Below are 19194 nucleotides of genomic sequence, written 5' to 3' on the forward strand. Positions count from 1 at the left end.
GGAGTGGCGTGTGACCTCCAAAACAACTCCAACCCTCTCAGTGCCTTTGTTTGTAAAATGAGGCTCAATATTAAATATTACCTCACGGCCTTGGAAGGGCTCTGCCATGAGCCCAGCACAGAGCAGGTTCTCAATAAATGCTGCTCCTTGCTTTCATCTCCCCTCCCTCCCTCCCTCCCGCGGAACCTGCAGGTGCAGGGAAGTAGGAGCCTCTCCTGTCACTTTAAACCGTGTGTTAGCCGGCGAGTGAGTGGCGCTGCTCAGCCAACCAGCACAGGGCTTGTGAAGCTCCACGGGGCGGAGCTCCTCCAGACCACACCTATGGGCGGGGCCAGAGGCGCGCTCCGCAACGCGCGGGGAGGGCGGGCCGCGGGTCTGGAGCGCGCAGGTGGCGGCGGCGCGGGGTGAGTGTCCCCCGGGCGCGGGGCGCGGGGCGCGGGGCGCGGGACGCGGGGACACGGGATGCGGGCGCAGCCTTCATCCTGATCCAACCCCAAAGCAGGTGCCCTCTGCAGAAGGCGGGGCGCCGCTCCACTGGTGCCCCCCTCAATCCAGGATTGGGAAACGGGGACCCTGAGGACCCCCAAATCCTTTCTCCGGGTCTTCATCCCTGAGCTCCCAGGCCCTGAGGTGGGGGTCACCTCCCTCGCTGCTCATGTGGTCCCCATTCTCACCTTCCTCCCATTGCACCCGCCTTGGGCTTGTCAGATAGGTGGGGGCTATGCAGGGCCAGTGCTGTGGGGCCGCGGGAAAACTGGGGTCCGCTCCCTGACAATCGGGGCCTGGAGAGGCCTAGAGCCTGCACCGGGGACTCCCGCGCTCTGTGAGAGGGGCGGCCTGCATCTGCTCCCAGGAACAGAATTATTCGAGGTAATTGAAAAACTGAGGATGGGGTGCAGAGGAGGTCGGGGGTGGCAGCCCCTCCGCTTGTCTGCCTGCAGCATTGCGGGACTTGTTTCATGGTGACCTTGGGCAGGTGACAACACCTCCCTGACCCTCAGTCTCCTCTTTGGAATGTAGAGGTTGAAGAGACTGACTGTCTCAGATTCCCAACACATACACCCCATTTTTGCCAGATGGGGATCCCAGTCTTTGGCCGAAGGTTAGGGGAGACTCAGTTTTGGGCCCTTTAAAATGGGTTTAGCCTGGCAGGGTCATTCCTGTCCTGGGGAGACTGAGTCAGAAGGAAGATCTGCAGCTTATGGCCAGCCTGGACTACATAGCCAGATTCTGCCTCATAAAAAAAAAGCATAAACAAAAACAAACCATGACATTGATTGATGGGTACAGTCTGGCCTTCCTGGAGGAAGCTAGGGCCAGGACAGGATAGTTCCCACGTGACCATAAGACAGGACCCGCCTGCAATCAAGACCTGGCCTCCATCACCCCAGTCCCACCGGTGTGGCTGCCTGGGTCACACCCTGACCCACATACCACCACCTACACCAGGGCCCAGCTGGTTCCTGGGCCAGGTCCCAGGTGGGAGGCCAGGCATTTAACCCCTGTCCCTTGCAGGACAGTGAGGTGAGCCCTAGACAGGAAGCCTGACACCCCCAAATTGGTGTGCTCCAACTGGCTGAAACCCCGTGGGAAGATATGAGAGGGCCCGTAGGAGGGAGCGCGCTGTAAACACCCTCTCCTGGTGATATTAATTATGATATTGCGCTCACTAAATGGGGTCACAGCTGACGAGAAAATGGATGCCTTTGAAGGGTGTGACCAGAATCAGTGGCACTGTGGACTGGAGTACACAGTGGTGCTCAATGTGTGTGTACTGGATGAAATGACAGCCAAGGGCAGGTACAGGGGCCTCGGCTCTGCATGGAGTGCTGGGGACACAGAGAGGGTCAAGGGCTGTGGGCACTGCTAGCCCACATCCAAAATCCAGAGTGCCAGCTCTGACCCAGCCGTGCCTGCCCTCCGTGCACACCCAGGCCCCGGGGTTTGGGGAATCGGTGTGTGGGGGGGCAGCTGTTTGATGCCCAGCAAATGTCTGTCACTCTCTGGGCCTCCCTGATGTTGCAGAGGCCAGGAAGCTCTGGGTTACATTAGGAAAACTCTCTTAGGTCCACAATATTTTTAGGGGTTTTGGAAGTGGTTTAGCTTCTTTTCAAAAATCTCATTAGTAAAAAACAAAATGACCCCAAGCACATGGGGATGGGGGCACTGTACTCAGAAGCCAGGTGTGGTGGTTGACCCTGCACCTGGAGGGGGAACCAGGAGTTGTCTTCCATCTTCATCTGCAGCATAGTGAATTCAAGGCCAGCCTGGGCTGTACAGGAGATCTTGTCTAAAACAGACTTCATCTGTTGGTTCTGAAGTCGCTGTAGAGAATGTTTGAGTTTCCTTGTCTGAGGGAGAGGCTCCGTTCATCTTCGAGTCTCAGCTCCCCTCTTGGGTAGTCATCTTATTCTCATTAGTGTGTCTCTGGGAATAATCCTGTCTCCCCCACCTGCTCTCTCGGCCCCCCCTTCCCACGTGCTGCCTGTGGCTGTGGGGAGGTCCCAGGGGTGCTGGGCGGGGAGGTGACGGTTGGGTGGCAAGCAGGGCGGGCCAGGCTTCCTGTCCTCCTCCAGACACAGGGGCCTCCACTCAGGGCTGGCGGAAGTGTTGGGGCCTGTAGCCTCCCGGTGTTTACCCTGTGCCCCAGGGGCCCTGCCTCCCCCGCGCGGTGCCCATCGGTGAGTTTGACCCCACCACCCATCTTTGTCACCTTAGAACAGGAAGGTGTCCCACAGCTGTCGGCTCAGGTCTGGGGTCAGCAATAGCTGTCACTTCCTAGGCCGGGTGGCAGCGTCAGGGCCCATCTTTGGTACCGCCTCCTGCCACCCCAGGTCAGCCTTTCAAGGGGTACTACTGGGTGGAGTTTCGGGCAGCCAGGTGGGCAGCTGTGGCTGTGAGAGATGGTGTCTGACATGGGTTGGGATGGCTGGTGGTGTGAGTTGGTGTGTGTGGAGTGGGGACAGCAGGTGTGACTCCTCAGTGGCTTGCATGTGGCGGAGGAGAGGTGGGGGAGGTCTGGTGACATGGATGACTTCCAGGACCGGAACCCATTACCCAAGAGCCTCTTCAACCTGGCAGCAGTTTATCTGGCCTATCGCAGATGGCCACCACCTCCCCTGTGGCTCCCAGGCTTGTGCGGGTGAGGGCCTGGCTGCAGGAGTGGCCACGTTGCCACGCAGGTGGCAGGTGTAGGGGCTGGGTCCCCGTCTTTCAGCACATTTTAGGGATTCAGACTGGCTGGATCCCACAGCCACCAGGCCACAGGAGGATGGTGGTGTAGAGGCTCCAGGCTGTCGCTGCAGTGCTTGGGAGACTGAGGCAGGAGGATAGACATGAGCTCGAGGGCAGCCTGGGTATAGAATCCAGTGAAACAAAAGACAAGCCACAGTCTGGCTGTTTGGGGCTTTCCTCCCTGCAGAGGACCTTCTGGAAGCCTCGCCCAAGCAGGGGTGGGAGGGTAGAGGGCCTCAGGAGGAATCTGCTGCTGTGCCCCTGCAGAGTTCCTCCTCTCGCACTGCGCTGGGGGAACCTGCCATGCACAATGCCATGCAGCTTGAGTCCCTGAACTCTAGAGGCTGAGGCAGGAGGATCCATAGTTCCAGGCCAGGTTGGGCTAGGGAACAAAAAACAAAGGACAGCTAACTTTTAGTGTTAGGTAAACTGAGGCTCAGGGCTAAGTGGGGCTAGGACAGTCTGATCCTGTGGTCAGCTGGCCCCGTCCAGTCTGTTGCTGGGCCTCCTGAGCCTGGGCTGTCACCAAGCAGCCCAGCAGCTCATCAACTATGGATGAGGGCCCGGCTCCTGTGACAGCCCAGCCTTGATGTGCCAAGGATTTTGCACACCCCACCTCACGCAAAGTGACCTGAAGTCTCCAACAAAACCGTTCCTGTCTTTTCTGTCTCCTACAGATGGAAAAACAGGCACAGAGCTGAGTGACTTGGAGCCAGGTGAATGGTGGCTTACGAGGGGTGGTTGAGACCCATGGAGCTCCTGACCTGGGCAGGGGAAACTGTCCATGACCCTCTGGGGACCCAGTACACCATTCCTTGACTTTCTCACTGTCCCTTCTTGTCGTTTGACCTTGGCAAGTAACTTCCCCTCTTGGGAAGTGACTCGGTTTCCCTACCTCTGAAATGGACTAGACCAGTTCTGTCTAGAATTCAGCTCACTCACTACCACTCTGGTCCTTGCCCACAAACGTCTACCCCACTTAAAGCTCCTCCCACCACGGCCCCTCCATCCTAGCCCCGTACGACTGAGACATAAGTGTCCTGTGGCCCAGGCTTGACCATCTCTGGTGGCCTGACCTGCTCCTGCCTTGGGCTTCACTTCCTTAGTCCTCCCTACAACAGGGAGGGAGGGTGGAATTTCCCTGTTCAGGCCCTTGTTAGCTATGACTCAGACCCTCAAACTCACCTCTCTTTTCAGGCAGATACTAGACGGAGGCCAGCAGGATGTCATATTTTGGGGAGCATTTTTGGGTAAGGCCTGCTGCTACTTCTGCTTCCTTCTCATTTTCAGTGCTCTTATTTTGGTGAAGGCTCCCAACGGGCTTTAGGGACTTTTATGGTCAAGGGGGACCTGAGCAGCTGGAAGTAGAATTGAAACATCCCCGGCAAGGAACACAAACTGTAACACCGAGCAGCAAGTCTGAGGACATACCTGAGATCACAGACCTAGGGAGGCTGAGGCAGGAGGATGGCCAGTCTGGGCTACAGAGTAACATGTTTCCACAATGGCATGTTCCAAAGCATGCCTCACTTGCACCTGGGACCAAACTGAACTTCCCAGATCTGGGCAAGCCATGCAGGGAAATTCCAGGCCTTTTTTTTTTTTTTTTAATCTTGGAAATATTTTTTTGGGGGGGGGAGATTGACTCCCCAATCTCTGCCCTCTTGGCCACCTAGGCCTGCTGCAAATGGAGTCTGGGCTACCATAGAGGCAGATTGTGCGGCTCAGCCCATCTCAGGGCTCCCCACAACTCTGTTTGCAGTAGCCCTGAAGGCCGGTTTCTAGGATGTGCAAAAGCTATTACAACCACAAGAAACACCCTGAGTCCATTTCAGAGGTGTGACACTTGGTGGCACTCAAGGACCAATGTCCCCTCCGGGTTGGTTGGGTAGCGAACTGGGGAGCCACCGAGGATGCAGAAGCAGCCCCAGAATGGGAGTCTGGAGTCTAGGAGGCATCAGGCTGAAAGGTCCCTTCCTCCCCAGTAGGCCCACAGCTTGCAAAGTGGTAGCTGGTTGCTAAGCAACCGGTTGCCCCTAGCAACAAGCCCCATTCCCTCCCATTCTCCCTCCCCAGCTGGGACTCCTCTTACTTGACTCTGCTTTCTTAAAGGGCCGGCTGTCCCTTGCCACCTGCGGGGCTCAGATTCTTCCAAGGCCTCTGAATGGCTGTGTGACCCCCCGGGAGGTGTTCTCGGGGCTGTCATTAGAACCCCTGGACTGCAGCGGCAGCCCAGAAGACACCCACATTTGGGAGCAGTGGCAGTAACTCCTACGGGATTGCCGGTGTTTTATATTCCATGTGGTGTGAAAACGGGGGAAGAAGTCAATGAGCGAGGAGAGAATAGAAGCCACCCCAACTTCCCTCCCATACACACCCCAAGATAGCACAGCTGCGAGGGCTCAGCCCTGAGTCAGGGTCCTACTGGCTCAGAGGTTCTCCTCAGGAAGGGGCTGGTCAACCAGCCTCCATTTTCTCAGGAGGTTCAGCAAATGAATGAGAATTTTGTCTTCTGGGACATGGATGTGTGGCTGAGCTATCAGACTCCTTTTCTGCTAATTTCCTGCTAGGGATGGAGGCCAGTACCTCAAATATAATAGGCAGAGGCTCCATCCCTGAGCCACGCCCCCAGCCCCTCATTGGGGGATTCTAGGCAGGGGCCCCACCCCTGGGCCATGCCCCCAGCCCCTCACTGGGGGATTCTAGGCAGAGGCTCCACCTCTGAGCCACGCCCCTAGCCCCTCACTGGGGGATTCTAGGCAGGGGCTCCACCCTGAACCACACCCCAATGCTTAGGGGTGCCCAGGTCCTTTGCGACCAGTCAGAGTCAGAAGCCTAGAGAGCTCTGGGGAGCCATGGAGGATGCACGGGCACTAGAGGGGTATGGAGCGGTGATAAAGTGTTCTTTGGCTGTCACCCAGAAGTTCTGATCAGAGACACAGGCTCTGGACATCTCTCCTCAGACCCTCGGCTGTCTGCCCACTTCGCTAAGGCAGACAGTGCTGAGGGCTTGCCAGGTCTGGGAAACCGGCCAGTGGCTGACTCTGTGTTAGCCCCAGATAATGGCCTGGGCGGCAGTGCCTGGTGCAGCCTCACCCGAGGATCCCCAGCAGCGGCAGGTGGGCTCAGTGGGAGCCTGTGGAGCCCTCGCTATTACCCAGAAGGCCTTTGTGTCCAGCAGAATACCAGACACATCTTGCCCGTGAAGCCGTTGTGTGGCAGTTGCTGCTCATTGTCACCATTTGTCGTACGAGAGAGAGAAGGGCTCAGGATGGTGCAGCCACCACCCGAAGTAGCCGGCGCTCTTCGGTTGGAAGAGATAATATATTCTTCTGGCGGGATGGAGGCGAGAGCTCTGAGTAGCCACGGGGCTGTGGAAGGTGGGGAAGCTGCTGGGACCAGGAGGAAGCTGAGCTGAGGAGAGGAAGCAGGAACACACTAAGGACTTTTGGGGTGTTGGCCGCTGAGAACCATGGGTCTGGGGTGGGGGATGGGGACATGGCAGGGACATTCGGACATAAGGCTTTCCTGGATTTGTCCTGCTTTGACTTGGTTGGAAAAGTACTTGCATCACAAGCAGCAGGATCTGAGTTCAAGGCCCCAGCAGCCATGTTAAAAGCTGGCATGGCAGGACAAATAACAGCGCAGGGGGGCAGAGGCAGGCGGACGATAGAGGAAGACCCGTGATGTCGACCTCTGGGCACATAAAGGGGCACCCAAGAGGAGATGGTGGAGCCTTAAAAATGCAGTGAAAGTCCCAGGCTTCCCACTGGCCAGGGGAGAAGTGCAGCCCGCCAATCCAGTTAGGTCTCACGCCCTCTCCGCAGAAGGCCTGTCTCTGTTGCTAGGCAACCTGGAGTCCCTTTCTGCCTTCTACATCTCTTCTCTCATCCCTTACAGGGTGACAAAAACCATGGCTTTGAGGTCCTCTACCATTGTGTGAAGCAGGGCCCTGTGGCCACCAAGGAACTGGCTGATTTCATTAGGGAAAGGTGAGGCGCGTCCCGGGGCACGCCCACCCTGGGCTCTCGTTCACAAGGTCCTTACTGGGATTCAGGGAAGAATCCAGGGTGTAGATCCCTGGGTCTCCGGGAATCAAATGACCTAGGCATTTGTTTATTTTTATTTTATTTTCTATTTTGTGGAGGGGTCGGTGCTCATTCCAGGACACACACGTGACGGGCAGAGGGCAGCTTAGTCAAGCTGGTTCCTTTCACACGTGGGTTTTGGAGACTGAACTCAGGTAGATCTTAGACTTGGGCCATCTCACTGACCAGCGTGCACCGTGTTCCAGGGTCTGTTACCTCCTCTGCTGAAAATGAGATCGCGTATTCATGAGAGGGGTTAAAATCCCGAGTCCTGGCATCAGAAGTGGAAACATGCGTGATGAAGGCGTGATGGTGTATCCCCATAACCCCAGCACTAGGGGGAGCTGAGGCAGAGCTACCACGAGTTTGAGACCCGCCTAGGCCACATATACAGACCATTAAAAAAAAAACTAAACTAAAATTAAAAAGATTGCTTAAGGAAAAACAAAATTATCCCATCAGTTTCCAAAACTTTGTTTTGAGAGCAAGGTGTAGAGATGGGGGGAAACTGAGGCAGAGAAAGGCCTGTCTCAGGGTACTTGAATCTGCCTGTCTTTGTCCTTCTTCCAATGCAGGGCCAGCATCGAAGAGACATACTCGAAGGCCATGGCCAAGCTGTCCAAGCTCGCCAGCAATGGCACCCCGATGGGGTGAGTGCAGCTAGGTGTGTGTGGGGAACCCTAGTAAAGGTAACTCGGGACCTGAAGGACTCAACTTCTGCCAAGTTCCCTGTCAGCAATGACACCTGTGCTGTGTGATGGTCCCTGGGGTATCAGACACTCTGGACTCTGCCTGTCCCCAGGACCTTCGCCCCGCTCTGGGAGGTCTTCCGTGTGTCCTCGGACAAGCTGGCACTGTGCCACCTAGAGCTGACGCGGAAACTTCACGACCTCCTCAAGGATGTGCTGCGCTATGGCGAGGAGCAGCTCAAGGCCCACAAGAAGGTAGCGGCCGCCCTGGCAGGCATGCGGGGCCCTGGGGCACTCAGGACCCCAGATGGGCCTGTGCACCCACTTGCAGCTTATGAGTGTGTGTGGATGAAACTGGGAAAGCATGCTTAGGTGCCCTGCCCTGCCCCTCACTGGGGGAATTCTAGGCTGTCACTCCACCCCTGACCCAAAGCCCTTCCCTGCTTTTCCCTACCAACAGTGCAAGGAGGAAGTTCTGGGCACTGTGGATGCAGTGCAGGTATTGGCCAGCGTGGGTCAGCTCTTGCCGAAGTCTCGGGAGAATTACCTGAGCCGCTGCATGGACGTGGAGCGGCTGCGCAGAGAGAACACCAGCCAGAAGGAGATGGACAAGGTTTGTTGGTCCCACAGCGCTGGGCACTAAGCTGTGAGGCCATCTCCCCCTGGATTTCAGAAGATGGCTTGGCAGGGTGATAAAGCCACCTGATGGTCCCCATGGCGACTCACTCGGTCCTCTGTCTGGTTTCCAGGCAGAAACCAAAAGCAAGAAGGCAGCTGACAGCCTGCGGCGCTCTGTGGATAAGTACAACTCTGCCCGGGCTGACTTCGAGACCAAGATGCTAGACTCGGCCTTGGTGAGATCCTCACCCTGTGGCAGCTGGTCCTCACACTCCCTGCAGGGGTGCCCTGTCCTCAATCCCAGGGGCCCGAGGCAGGAGGATCAGGAATTCAGTGTCATTTTGGGCTATATATCAAATATAACACCAGCTTTGGCATTCTGAGAAAAAGAAGAAATTTTCATTTAAACAGATTTACTTAGGGATTTGTTGTTGGAATTGAAGTTAAACTATCCTCAAAATATATAGGTTGGTTTAATTTAGCAGTTTTTTCTATAATGCGGTGTCTGTTGGCAGTGTTTGCCCTTTGCTCATCAACATTCAAAAAATTCAAACTCAACCAAACACCATGCCCGATCCAGGTACCCTAGTATTTTCCACCTGCACATTGTGTATTCTTTTTATATTACTTTATTCTCTCTTTAAAGACTGTATTATTTTTAAACTATTTATTTTTGAAAATTTGCATCAAAGCTTGTTCAGAGGTCTTTAGCAGTCTGGGCCTGGCTTTTTGTGTGGGTATCTGGCTGCACGGGCTCCCTGCTGACGGGTTTCCCGTAGCACATGGCGATGGGGGCAGCTGTGCCCCTTACGATGGGTTTGCCTTTCCAGAGGGCATTGGCCCCTGAGAGCAGGGTCACTGCTCCACCAGTCCCCAAATACGGACACGGAGACTTATTATTAATTATGAAAGGCTTGACTTGGCCTTGGTGTTCCCAGCTAGCTCTTATAACTCAAGTCAACCCGTGTCTGTTAATCTGTCCGTCATATTGCTTTTTACCTCTCCTCTCTTCTGTATGCGCTACTGTCTCCACGTCAGGCTGAGGAATCCTGCCTTTCTTCTTCCCAAAGTTCCTCTCTCTGCTCAGAAGTCCCGCCTATCCTCTCCTGCCTAGCTATTGGCCATTCAGCTCTTTATTAAACCAATCGGGTGCCTGATAGACACATCTTTATCAGTGTAAACAAATACTCCACAACGTGGGTTTGCTACTGCAGGGGCGTCAGGAGTGGCTGGATCCAGGCGTTCTAATGGCGTCATTAGGATGTCATCTCCGCGGTTGGTCGTTGGTTTCTGGGAACCTCATTCCTAGGCTGGCAGAGGACACACTGGTGTGTTTGTGTGTATGCAAAGAGTAGCTGCGTCTCTGATCCAGCAGGACCATTTTTCTTTTTTGAGACAGGTCTCACTATGTAGACTAGGCTGGTCTCGAACTCAGAGATCCTCCTGCCTCTACCAGTACTAGGATCAAAGGCAGGCACATGGGGCGGGGAGGTTGGGGGCAGAGGTGCGCTTTTAACTTACCCCAAAAATCCGAATGCGGAGTCTCATGCTTCCCTAAACCGAGCAGAGCTGGAAGCGGGACTGCTCTGATTGGTCAGCCTGGGTCACATGCCCTTCCCATCTCAGCGCTTTCAGGCCATGGAGGAGGCCCACCTGCAGCACATGAAGGCCTTGCTGGGCTCCTATGCACACTCCGTGGAGGACACCCACGTGCAGATTGGGCAGGTGAGGATAGGCCCCGCTCTCCTGCCCCTCCCACCGAGGGCCCACCCCTCATGCCCTGCCCCCTACCAGGTGCACGAAGAATTTAAGCAGAACGTGGAAAATGTGACTGTGGACATGCTTCTCAGGAAGTTTGCGGAGAGCAAGGGCACCGGCCACGAGAAGCCTGGTGAGTGACAGCGAGGCCTCCCTGACCATCGGTTTCTTTGGAAAAATGGGCTGGTGGCAGTTCTCTGTCCCCTAGCCCACGTAGAGAAGGCGTCTGATCTCACATAGTCACAAAGGCGGTATGAGAGCGCTGCTGGGAAGCTCGGCGGTTCCTCCAGGAACCATTGCGTACATGATGCCCTTGTGAGAGCCAAGGGAAGGGCGTGTTTGGGTCCTTTGCTCACAGCTCGCTCGCCAGGAGACTATAGTCGTGTGTCTCTGAGTGATGCCTCATCACTGAAGTGGAGATCACAATCCCCTAAATGCTGGCACACTGTGTCCCCAGACCCAGGTGACCAGGGAAGCTTTCCTCCTTGCCGGCTTGCTGTCCAGTCTGCCTGGGTCTGCCGCTCCTAGGTTCCCCTCACACCCTCCATGGCTCCCATTGTGGAGCCTGGTGCCCTGATATCCCTGCTAGGCAGCTTCTGCCCCTCAGATGCCTTTCTTTTTGCCCCAGGGCCTCTGGACTTTGATGCCTACAGCACAGCTGCCCTGCAGGAAGGCAAGTACGTCTGGGCCTGGATGCCCAGGCTAGACCAGGGGTTTGGGAAGGGGGTTCTGAATAGAAAGGGGGAGAACCTTCCAGAGGTTAGCATGCCCTCCCTCTGTCTACAGCAATGAAACGCCTCCGAGGAGCCAAGGCCTTCCGTCTTCCAGGACTGAGCCGGAGGGAGCCCCGTGCCTCTGTGTGAGAAATTGCTCCACCCTGGTCCAGGCTAGCCCAAAATTCTGCCTCTTGCTCCAGCTAGCATAGAAGTTCCCTGTGGCACTCTCCCTATGTCAGACCAGCCCAGATCACTTGAGCCTGGGCTAGCCCAGAAAACCTCTGTCCCAGGCTAGCCTAAGAGAACCACTCCCTAGACTAGTCTGGAATTCTTCCTTTCACCTAGGCTGGGCCAGAAGCTGCTTGGCCCATTGTAACGTAAGTTGGACATGGTCCCTTCCTTTCCCAAGGCTAGCTTCTCATCTGCTCTGCTGTTAGAGGCCATCTCTGACAGCTCCCTCTAGATGCCCCCCACATCCCCACATTCTCATATTCTCTCTCTCTCTCTCTCTCTCTCTTCTCTCATTTTCCGAGACAAGGTTTCTCAGTGGCTATGGAGCCTGTCCTGGAACTAGCTCTTGTAGACCAGGCTGGCTTCAAACTCACAGAGATCCGCCTGCCTCTGCCTCACGAGTGCTGGGATTAAAGGCATGCGCCACCACCGCCCGGCTTCACATTCTCAAAGAAGCCCCAGGGTTCCAGGCTATGGGCTAGCTTGGGGCAACATGGTGGGCATGCCTTCTGTTGGCACCAGACACTTACCCCTGTTCCTTTGTCCCCAGTGACTTCCTGGAGTCTGATTCGGGGGTGAGTACTGTGGGGGAGGGGCAGAGGGTGGGCAGGGCTTGTTCTTCAAGGCCTGAGGAGGCCAGAGGGGCCCAGGGTGGGGCTCAGAATCTGTCTGGCCTCTGTGGTCCCCCTGTGAGGGACTAAAAGCTCTACCGTGGCTCAATTTCCCCTTGGATTTACCTACATCCTGAAATATATTCTCGTGGGAGTTGAGGGGGCAAAACAAAGGGTCGTTAAGGGACCTGACTCTGCCTCCCCAGGTGCCTCCAGAGGTGGACGAGGAAGGCTTCACTGTGCGCCCTGATGTCTCCCACAACAATATCCTGTCTGTGACTGTGTCCCCCTGGGGAGGGTCAGGCCCAGGCCCTTGTCCTGTGTAAGGGGGGTGAGAGCTGGGCAGTGGGGGTGCAGAGACTGGTGAATCTTGGAGTGTGAATCCAGTCGGTAAGTTCCAGGCCAGCCGGGGCTATGTAGAGAAAGCCTGTTTCAGAATAAAGATGGACAGACAAGGTGGGCTTTTATGGTGGGATACCCAGGAGGGCTTTCTAGAGGAAGGGCATCAGTGTTGGACTGTAGTGGCTGTATAGAAGCTCCCCGGGTAGTTTCCTGAGCATAAAGGGACCACTGCGTGGGGAAGTGTGTTCAGATTCAAGACTGGCTCCTTGACAGAGGTGTACCCACAGCCGAGCCCCCGCGATTCTCCTCTAGCGACTCTGATTTTGACGACGAGGAGCCTAGAAAGTTCTACGTTCACATCAAGCCTGCCCCACCCCGCACCGTGGCCTGCAGCTCCGAGGCTGCAGCTGCCCAGCTCAGGGCCACAGCAGGCAGCCTCATCCTCCCGCCAGGCCCAGGGGTGAGCTGGGCAACTGGGACTGTGAGGGGCACCAGGGCCAGCAGGCTGCAGCTGGGCCTCATGTTGGTCGGTTTCTCCTTTTTTCCTCAGGGCACCATGAAACGTCACTCGTCGCGTGAGTAGCCTGGCCTATCTGGGTTAGAAGGTGCCCTTGGAGGGGAAGCAGGCCTGGATGGCGGGGAACTGGGATTGCGCACCCTCGGGCTCCTCCTCCACCGAACAGCTTCACTGTGGGACTAATGGGAGCTGCATGGGCAGCGGGGGCAGAACTAGAACCCCACGCTGCTGTCCCCTCTGTCCATGTTGTCACCTTGGGCCTCTGTCTGACAAATCCAGCCGTGGTCCTGGTGTGACAGAGGCTCAAGGCTCTGTCTGTCCTAGGGGACACTTCTGGGAAGGCACCGAGACCTCAGTCAGCCCCACGGACTGGCAGGTGGGTCTTGCGGGGACATGACTGTGCAGGCAGATGGGCCCCACCTCCCGCTTCCTCACTACGAGGCTATTGGACACTAGGCCTGGGAGGGCTTTAGTTGTGGATGAAACTGGCATGTCACCCAGCGCTCAGGAGCCTGGGCAGAGTGAGACCCTGCCTCGCCAAACATGGGGTCAAAATGCCTTCAAAGCCTGGTCTTAGCATGGTGATGCAGGCTGCGCTGGGCTGAGTGGGTGATGCAGGCTGGGTGCACTGAACGACTGTGGGAAGGCCTCAGGTGCCAGACTCGGCCCCACCCCTGTCGCTGTCCCCAGCTGTGCTGAGAGGCCGCTGGCCTCTGAGGAACCACTGTCCAAGAGCCTCTTTGGGCCGCCGCTGGAGTCAGCCTTTGACCACGAGGACTTCACGGGTAGAGGGAGAGCCCACAGTGGGTGGGCCCTTGTTTGGAGGGGCGTGGCCATGGGCGTGTGGAGGGTATGCTAATATGGGAGGTGACATCTGGATGTGGACGCGGACTATTCTGACCACGCCCCTGCCCCTGCCCCTTCCTAGGCTCCAGCAGCCTGGGTTTCACATCCAGCCCATCCCCTTTCTCTTCCTCGTCCCCTGACAATGTGGAAGACTCAGGCCTGGACTCTCCATCGCACGCTGCCGACCCATCCCCTGAGTCCTGGGTCCCCCGGCCGGGCACCCCGCAGAGCCCACCCACCTGCAGGATGCAACACCCAGAGGCCAGGGGCCCGATTCCCCGTGCACCCTCACCAGGCCCGTGGGGGCCAGAGTCAGGCACAGGTGAGCCCAGCAGGTGTCCCTGGTAGACTGGGTGCCAGGTGGAGGCCTTCCTAGGTGGTACCATCAGATGGTCAAGCAAAGGCCCTGTGTCAGAAAGGTGGGTGTCGTCTTGGCCATGTGTGGTGCTGGAGTCTCCTTTTGGCCATGAAGCTGGGAGTGAGCTGCGGCAGGCAGTCGGGTGCTGGAAGGATGGCTGGGCCTAAGACATCTGTGGACTCCGAGTTTGAAGGAAGCGTGGCTGAACCCTATGGTCACTGCTAAATGGAGATGTCATCAAAATGGGCATCTCGCCCACTCAGGCTGTGGGGAAAACACCCGGCCGAGAGCCTAAGTGGCTGGGAGGGTGGGACGAGAGCGCGTCAGGCTCTCACAACTGCCACCTGAGGCCTGGTCACACTGGCGGGCAGCTGGCATCCATGGGAAAGAATCTGGTTCCTGGCAGAGCCAAAGGGGTGTGACAGCAGAGCGACCTGAGCCTCCAGCAACGACGCGCACCCCGACACACACCCCTGTCCGCTGCACCCTGGGCTCCTACCCAGAAGCCCTCAGCCTATTGTTTTTTTTTTTTTTTTTTGGTTTTTCGAGACAGGGTTTCTCTGTGGCTTTGGAGCCTATCCTGGAACTAGCTCTGTAGACCAGGCTGGTCTTGAACTCACAGAGATCCGCCTGCCTCTGCCTCCCAAGTGCTGGGATTAAAGGCGTACGCCACCACCGCCCAGCCAGCCTATTGTTTCTTAAGGGCTAACGCCCCAGCTCCTGCTGGAGCCAGTCCTGCACTGTCCTCTTTCTAGACTCCTCGCTGCCTGCTGACTCCACCCCCAGGGAGGGCCTAGCTGCACCACCCAGGAGACCTCGGTCCAGAAAAGTGTCCTGCCCGCTCACCAGGAGCAACGGTGACCTGGTGCGTGGCATGGTGAGGCAGTTTCTGTCGGGAAGGGGCCACCCCTGTAGGCAGCTCTGGGCAGCTCACAGCCCTGATCCTGTCGTTCCCTGCAGTGCCGATCCCTCAGCCCCTCCCCTCTGGGATCTTCTGCCCCCAGCATTGGCCCGGATCGGCCTGGCTTCTCCACTCAGATGGCGCATGGTTTGTAGGGGCAGCTCCCCTTGAGGCCTTGGGTCCTCTTTTCTGGGATGCTGGTTAAGTGGGTGAGGCTTGCCTTGCTTCTGACCCCCCCATCTTCCCACAGGCATCTCCCGTGGCCCCAGCCCTGTGGTCCTGGGGTCCCAGGACACCCTGCCTGTGGCCACAGCCTTCACTGAGTATGTTCATGCCTATTTCCGTGGCCATAGCCCCAGGTAGGCTGTCATGTAGACAGTGATGCCAAGTGCAGGATTAACCTGAGGGCATTTGATTGAGGCTAGGGAACCCTGAGGTTCCTCATTGGGAGTGAACTAGGGACCTTGAAGCAGGCCTGCCATCCCTGTGGTTGACAAAAAGGAGACCTTAACATTAAACTACAAAGAAGAGGGACCATTAGACCATAAACCCAAGCTAGGGTTGCTCAAAACACGAGTTATTCTGGTTTGAGATTCCTGGTGGCCCAGGAGAAAAGGGACCTAGGGAAGATACTTTTCTTAACCCAGACTGTGTGTGGTGTGGGGGGGTTCACCCTGCCAGGCGGGGATAGAAGAGAAAGAAGTTGGGGAGAGGGTGCTGGGAACAATTAGAGCTTCATTGGAGGTTTGGGTGCCAGGGGAACCAAGAGAGTGGGAAACACAGAGCCCAGATCCCACATCCCGTGTTTCCCCGGCTCCCCAGCTGCCTGGCTCGAGTCACGGGAGAATTGACCATGACCTTTCCTGCGGGCATTGTGCGAGTGTTCAGTGGAACCCCACCCCCACCCGTCCTCAGCTTCCGACTCGTGCACACGGCGCCCGTGGAACACTTTCAGCCCAACGCTGACTTGATCTTCAGGTGCCTTGCATGGGTGATGGGAGAAGCTGCCAGGGGCTCAGGGCCTTAAAATGCCTGCAGTGCCTCCAGCCCTTTGTTCTGTGACGTGAGGCGGGTGGCTTTCCCTCTCCCACCCACGGCAGCTCAGACTGGAGTGGGAGAGCATTTCCTGAGGAATGAAGATGTTCTGTCCCCATTTCTGCAGTGACCCCTCCCAGAGTGACCCAGAGACGAAAGACTTCTGGCTGAACATGACGGCGCTGACAGAGGCCCTGCAACACCAGGCGGAGCAGAACCCTACCGCCTCCTACTACAACCTGGTGCTGCTGCGCTACCAGGTGGGGTGCCGGGGCAGGGCGGGACCGGGACGCATGAATCCTGCAAGTGAGCAAGTGGTTTCTGGCTACTGTGCGCTCTCCTGCTCCCTGCTGGCCACGCGGAATACTGCATGTGGTTCTAGTGGTTGCATATTGCTTGAACTAGACTAGGTGGAGTGCTTGCAAAGCCCGTGGGAGGGACATGGCGACGTCGCCCAATCACCTCTGTCTTCTTATCCTTAGTTCTCCCGCCCTGGGCCTGAGTCAGTGCCCCTGCAAATGAGCGCCCACTGGCAGTGCGGGCCCACGCTCACGCGGGTCACAGTAGAGTACAGCTACCGTGCGGGCGCCACTACGGTGTCCACGCCGCTCACTAATGTCCAAATCCTGCTGCCTGTGGGAGAGCCGGTGACCAGCGTGCGTCTGCAGCCTGCTGCCAGCTGGTGAGCCACTCAGTCCCACTATGAGCACAGGCCAACAAATAAGTGTAGCTGTGCCACACTGTAGCTTATGCATGGGTGGGGAAAGGAGGCTCCGCTGGGCAGTAGGTTAACAGGTCCCACACAGGTGACTCGGCTGCTGACCCATCTTCCCTTGCTACCAGGAGCACAGAGGAAAAGAGGTTCACATGGAAGCTTCCAGATGTGTGTGAGACAGGAGGTGAGTCACAGCTATGATGAGGGCTGCTGTGTGGGAGAAGTCATGGGTTGGCAGCACTTGTTAAAACTGGGGATACTCTGGCGCACCTGAAGAATCTCTGAGCAGGGTTCTCAGGACAGGGTGGGCAGTGCTAAGGGCCTGCGGCCGGAGCGCGTCCCTGACCCCAGGTTCCGCAGGCTCCGGCCGCTTGTCCGCCAGTTGGCAGCCGCAGTCAGGGCCCAGTACTCCCAGCCCTGTGGCCGCGCAGTTCACCAGTGAGGGTGCCACGCTGTCCGGTCTGGACCTGGAGCTGCTGGGCGGCGGCTATCGCATGTCCCTGGTGAAGCGGAGATTCGCCACAGGTAGCTGCAGGGCAGGGCTGGGCTCTCAGGCCAAGTGCAGAGGAGCCCACGCAAGGAACCCACGCCAGGCCCTGCTCTGTCCCCACAGGGATGTACCTCACCAGCAGCTAAGGTGCTCCGGGCCTCCTTCCCTCCCGCCCACTTCTCCCCCAGCTCAGGCTGGACTCGACTGAGCCAAGACTCCTCCCTCCTCCTCTCCAACAGGCCCGGACCTTTTAGTATTCTTTAAATAAACACTTTTCTAACAAAATAAAAAGGAATCCATGTTCCCGTTCTGTCTTTCAAAGCCAGACCATGAAGGGAAGGGTACCGGTACCCGTAATGCATTTCCTCTGCAGGGCAACGTGCCCTCTGACTCCCCACACTAAAGGGAGGGAGAAGTAGGTGAACCCCTAGAGCAGCGACTCTTATATACAGTTCCTTATGCTGTGGTGACCCCAACCATAAAAGCATTTTTGTTGTTACTTCATAACTACACTTTTGCTTATTGTGAATCTTAATGTAAATATCTGATACGTGACCCCTGTGAAAGGGTCATTCAATCCCCCCCCCCAAGAGTTTGTGGTCCACTAGTTCAGAGTCACTGCTCTAGAGAGTTCTGAGGGATACATAGGAGTTCACAAGCTGGAGAAGGGCAGGCGCACCAGGAGATGCGGGCTTGGTGTGGAATCCACCTGTCAATCCAGGCTGGGGCAGGGCTCTGCGCCTAAAAGGTCCAGATTGTGTTCCCAGCACCCATGCGCCCTCTTCTGGCCTCTACGCGCATCGCACTCACATGAATGTAGGCACACCGATACAGGAATTAAATAGAATTAATCTTAACAAAGAAAACAGCTCTTGGAATCTCAAGTGTAGTGATAGTTCATTTGTATTTTAATAAATAAAGCTTGCCTGAAGATCAGAGAGTAAAACAGCTGCGCTGGTCGGCCTTACAAACCAGGCAATGGAGACACACACCTTTAATCCCAGGAGCCATACTAGTTGCCATAGAAACCGGACGGTGCTTGCCTTTAATCTCAGTGGTGCACGACTTTAATCCCAAAACTGGAGAAGATTATAAAATGGGAGAGACAGCTCTTACTCATTCTCATTCTGAGATTCCTGGAGGCAGGATTGCCGTTTCGGACTGAGGTACAGGTAAGAGTCAGTGCTGGCTATTTTGCTTTTCTGACTTTCAAGTTGAACCCCAATTTCTAGCTCTGGTTTTTATTAATCATGCTACATTTGGCACCTAACGTTTGGGATACAAATTCACGAAAAAGGTCATTTGCCTGAGGCCTTTTAGCCACCTGGGTTCGGGAGAAATCCCATTCCCCAACTTAGCTTCCTCTCGTGCCCACCTCCCATTCACAGCTTTCTGTGGCGCCCACGGCTGCTGCCATCAGGAATCACTCACAGAGCGTCCTGTGGTTCCCGCTTGCCAGCCCCGCATGCAGCTCTCACACAGCTACCCTGGCTTCCCTGGGCTCAGGTGGCTTGAGAACACGCACTGCAGGGCTGCTCTGACCCAGCATCTCTTTAACAGAAATCCGTCCAGAGGCCGGGCGCTGGTGGCACACGCCTTTAATCCCAGAGGCAGAGGCAGAGGCAGGCGGATCTTTGTGAATCCGAGGTCATCCTGGACTACAAGAGCTAGTTCCAGACTAGTTATGAGCCCTCTCTTGTGTATGCAGCATTGGTTTGGGGTATTTTTCTTCCAGAATGGTGTTATTGCAGTTCAAATGCAATTCGAAAGTTATTTTCTTAATGTGACATAGCATTGGGCTTGGCCACGTGCCCACACTATGGTGGCTGGCTCAATGTATACTCCTAACATAATAAATAATGAGGAACCATTTAAAAAAAAAAGAGTTAGTTCCAGGATAGGCTCCAGAGATACAGAAAAAGCCTGTTTTAAAAAAACCAAAAATAGCCGGGCGGTGGTGGCGCACGCCTTTAATCCCAGCACTCGGGAGGCAGAGGCAGGTGGATCTTTGTGAGTTCGAGACCAGCCTAGTCTACAGAGCTAGT

The 19194-nt window shown here is 56.2% G+C and overlaps 1 protein-coding gene across 8 annotated transcripts; it reads left to right on the forward strand.

Moving 5' to 3' along the window:
- The first annotated feature begins 364 nt into the window (after positions 1-364).
- Fcho1 (FCH domain only 1) lies at positions 365-17434 on the forward strand. Of its 8 annotated transcripts, none has more exons than XM_026777741.1 (28): positions 365-404; positions 3912-3950; positions 4432-4484; positions 7135-7226; positions 7898-7972; positions 8125-8266; positions 8472-8624; positions 8761-8865; positions 10256-10354; positions 10424-10520; positions 11016-11060; positions 11174-11246; positions 11885-11909; positions 12152-12209; positions 12569-12747; positions 12838-12862; positions 13129-13180; positions 13495-13589; positions 13733-13972; positions 14764-14885; positions 14969-15056; positions 15160-15268; positions 15732-15887; positions 16072-16204; positions 16427-16626; positions 16788-16843; positions 17020-17184; positions 17273-17434. In XM_026777741.1, exons 3-28 carry the CDS (start codon positions 4458-4460, stop codon positions 17293-17295), a joined length of 2634 nt encoding a protein of 877 aa, XP_026633542.1. In that variant the 5' UTR covers positions 365-404; positions 3912-3950; positions 4432-4457; the 3' UTR covers positions 17296-17434. The 8 variants fall into 8 exon arrangements, with proteins under 8 accessions (XP_026633542.1, XP_005370654.1, XP_026633547.1 ...); XM_005370597.2 differs by having other exon boundaries at positions 14764-14873; XM_026777746.1 differs by having other exon boundaries at positions 13802-13972.
- Positions 17435-19194: the final 1760 nt, after the last annotated feature.

Source organism: Microtus ochrogaster, unplaced genomic scaffold (genome assembly GCF_000317375.1).
Source record: "Microtus ochrogaster isolate Prairie Vole_2 unplaced genomic scaffold, MicOch1.0 UNK81, whole genome shotgun sequence".
Lineage (NCBI taxonomy): Eukaryota > Metazoa > Chordata > Mammalia > Rodentia > Cricetidae > Microtus > Microtus ochrogaster.

Excerpts from the sequence above, each read along its gene's own strand:
- Fcho1 (XM_026777741.1), top strand. The coding sequence starts at position 4,458 with ATGTCATATTTTGGGGAGCATTTTTGG. Across the intron at positions 10,521-11,015 it reads CACCGGCCACGAGAAGCCTG|GGCCTCTGGACTTTGATGCC; the intron begins GTGAGTGACAGC and ends TTTTTGCCCCAG. Across the intron at positions 11,247-11,884 it reads AGGGAGCCCCGTGCCTCTGT|TGACTTCCTGGAGTCTGATT; the intron begins GTGAGAAATTGC and ends CTTTGTCCCCAG.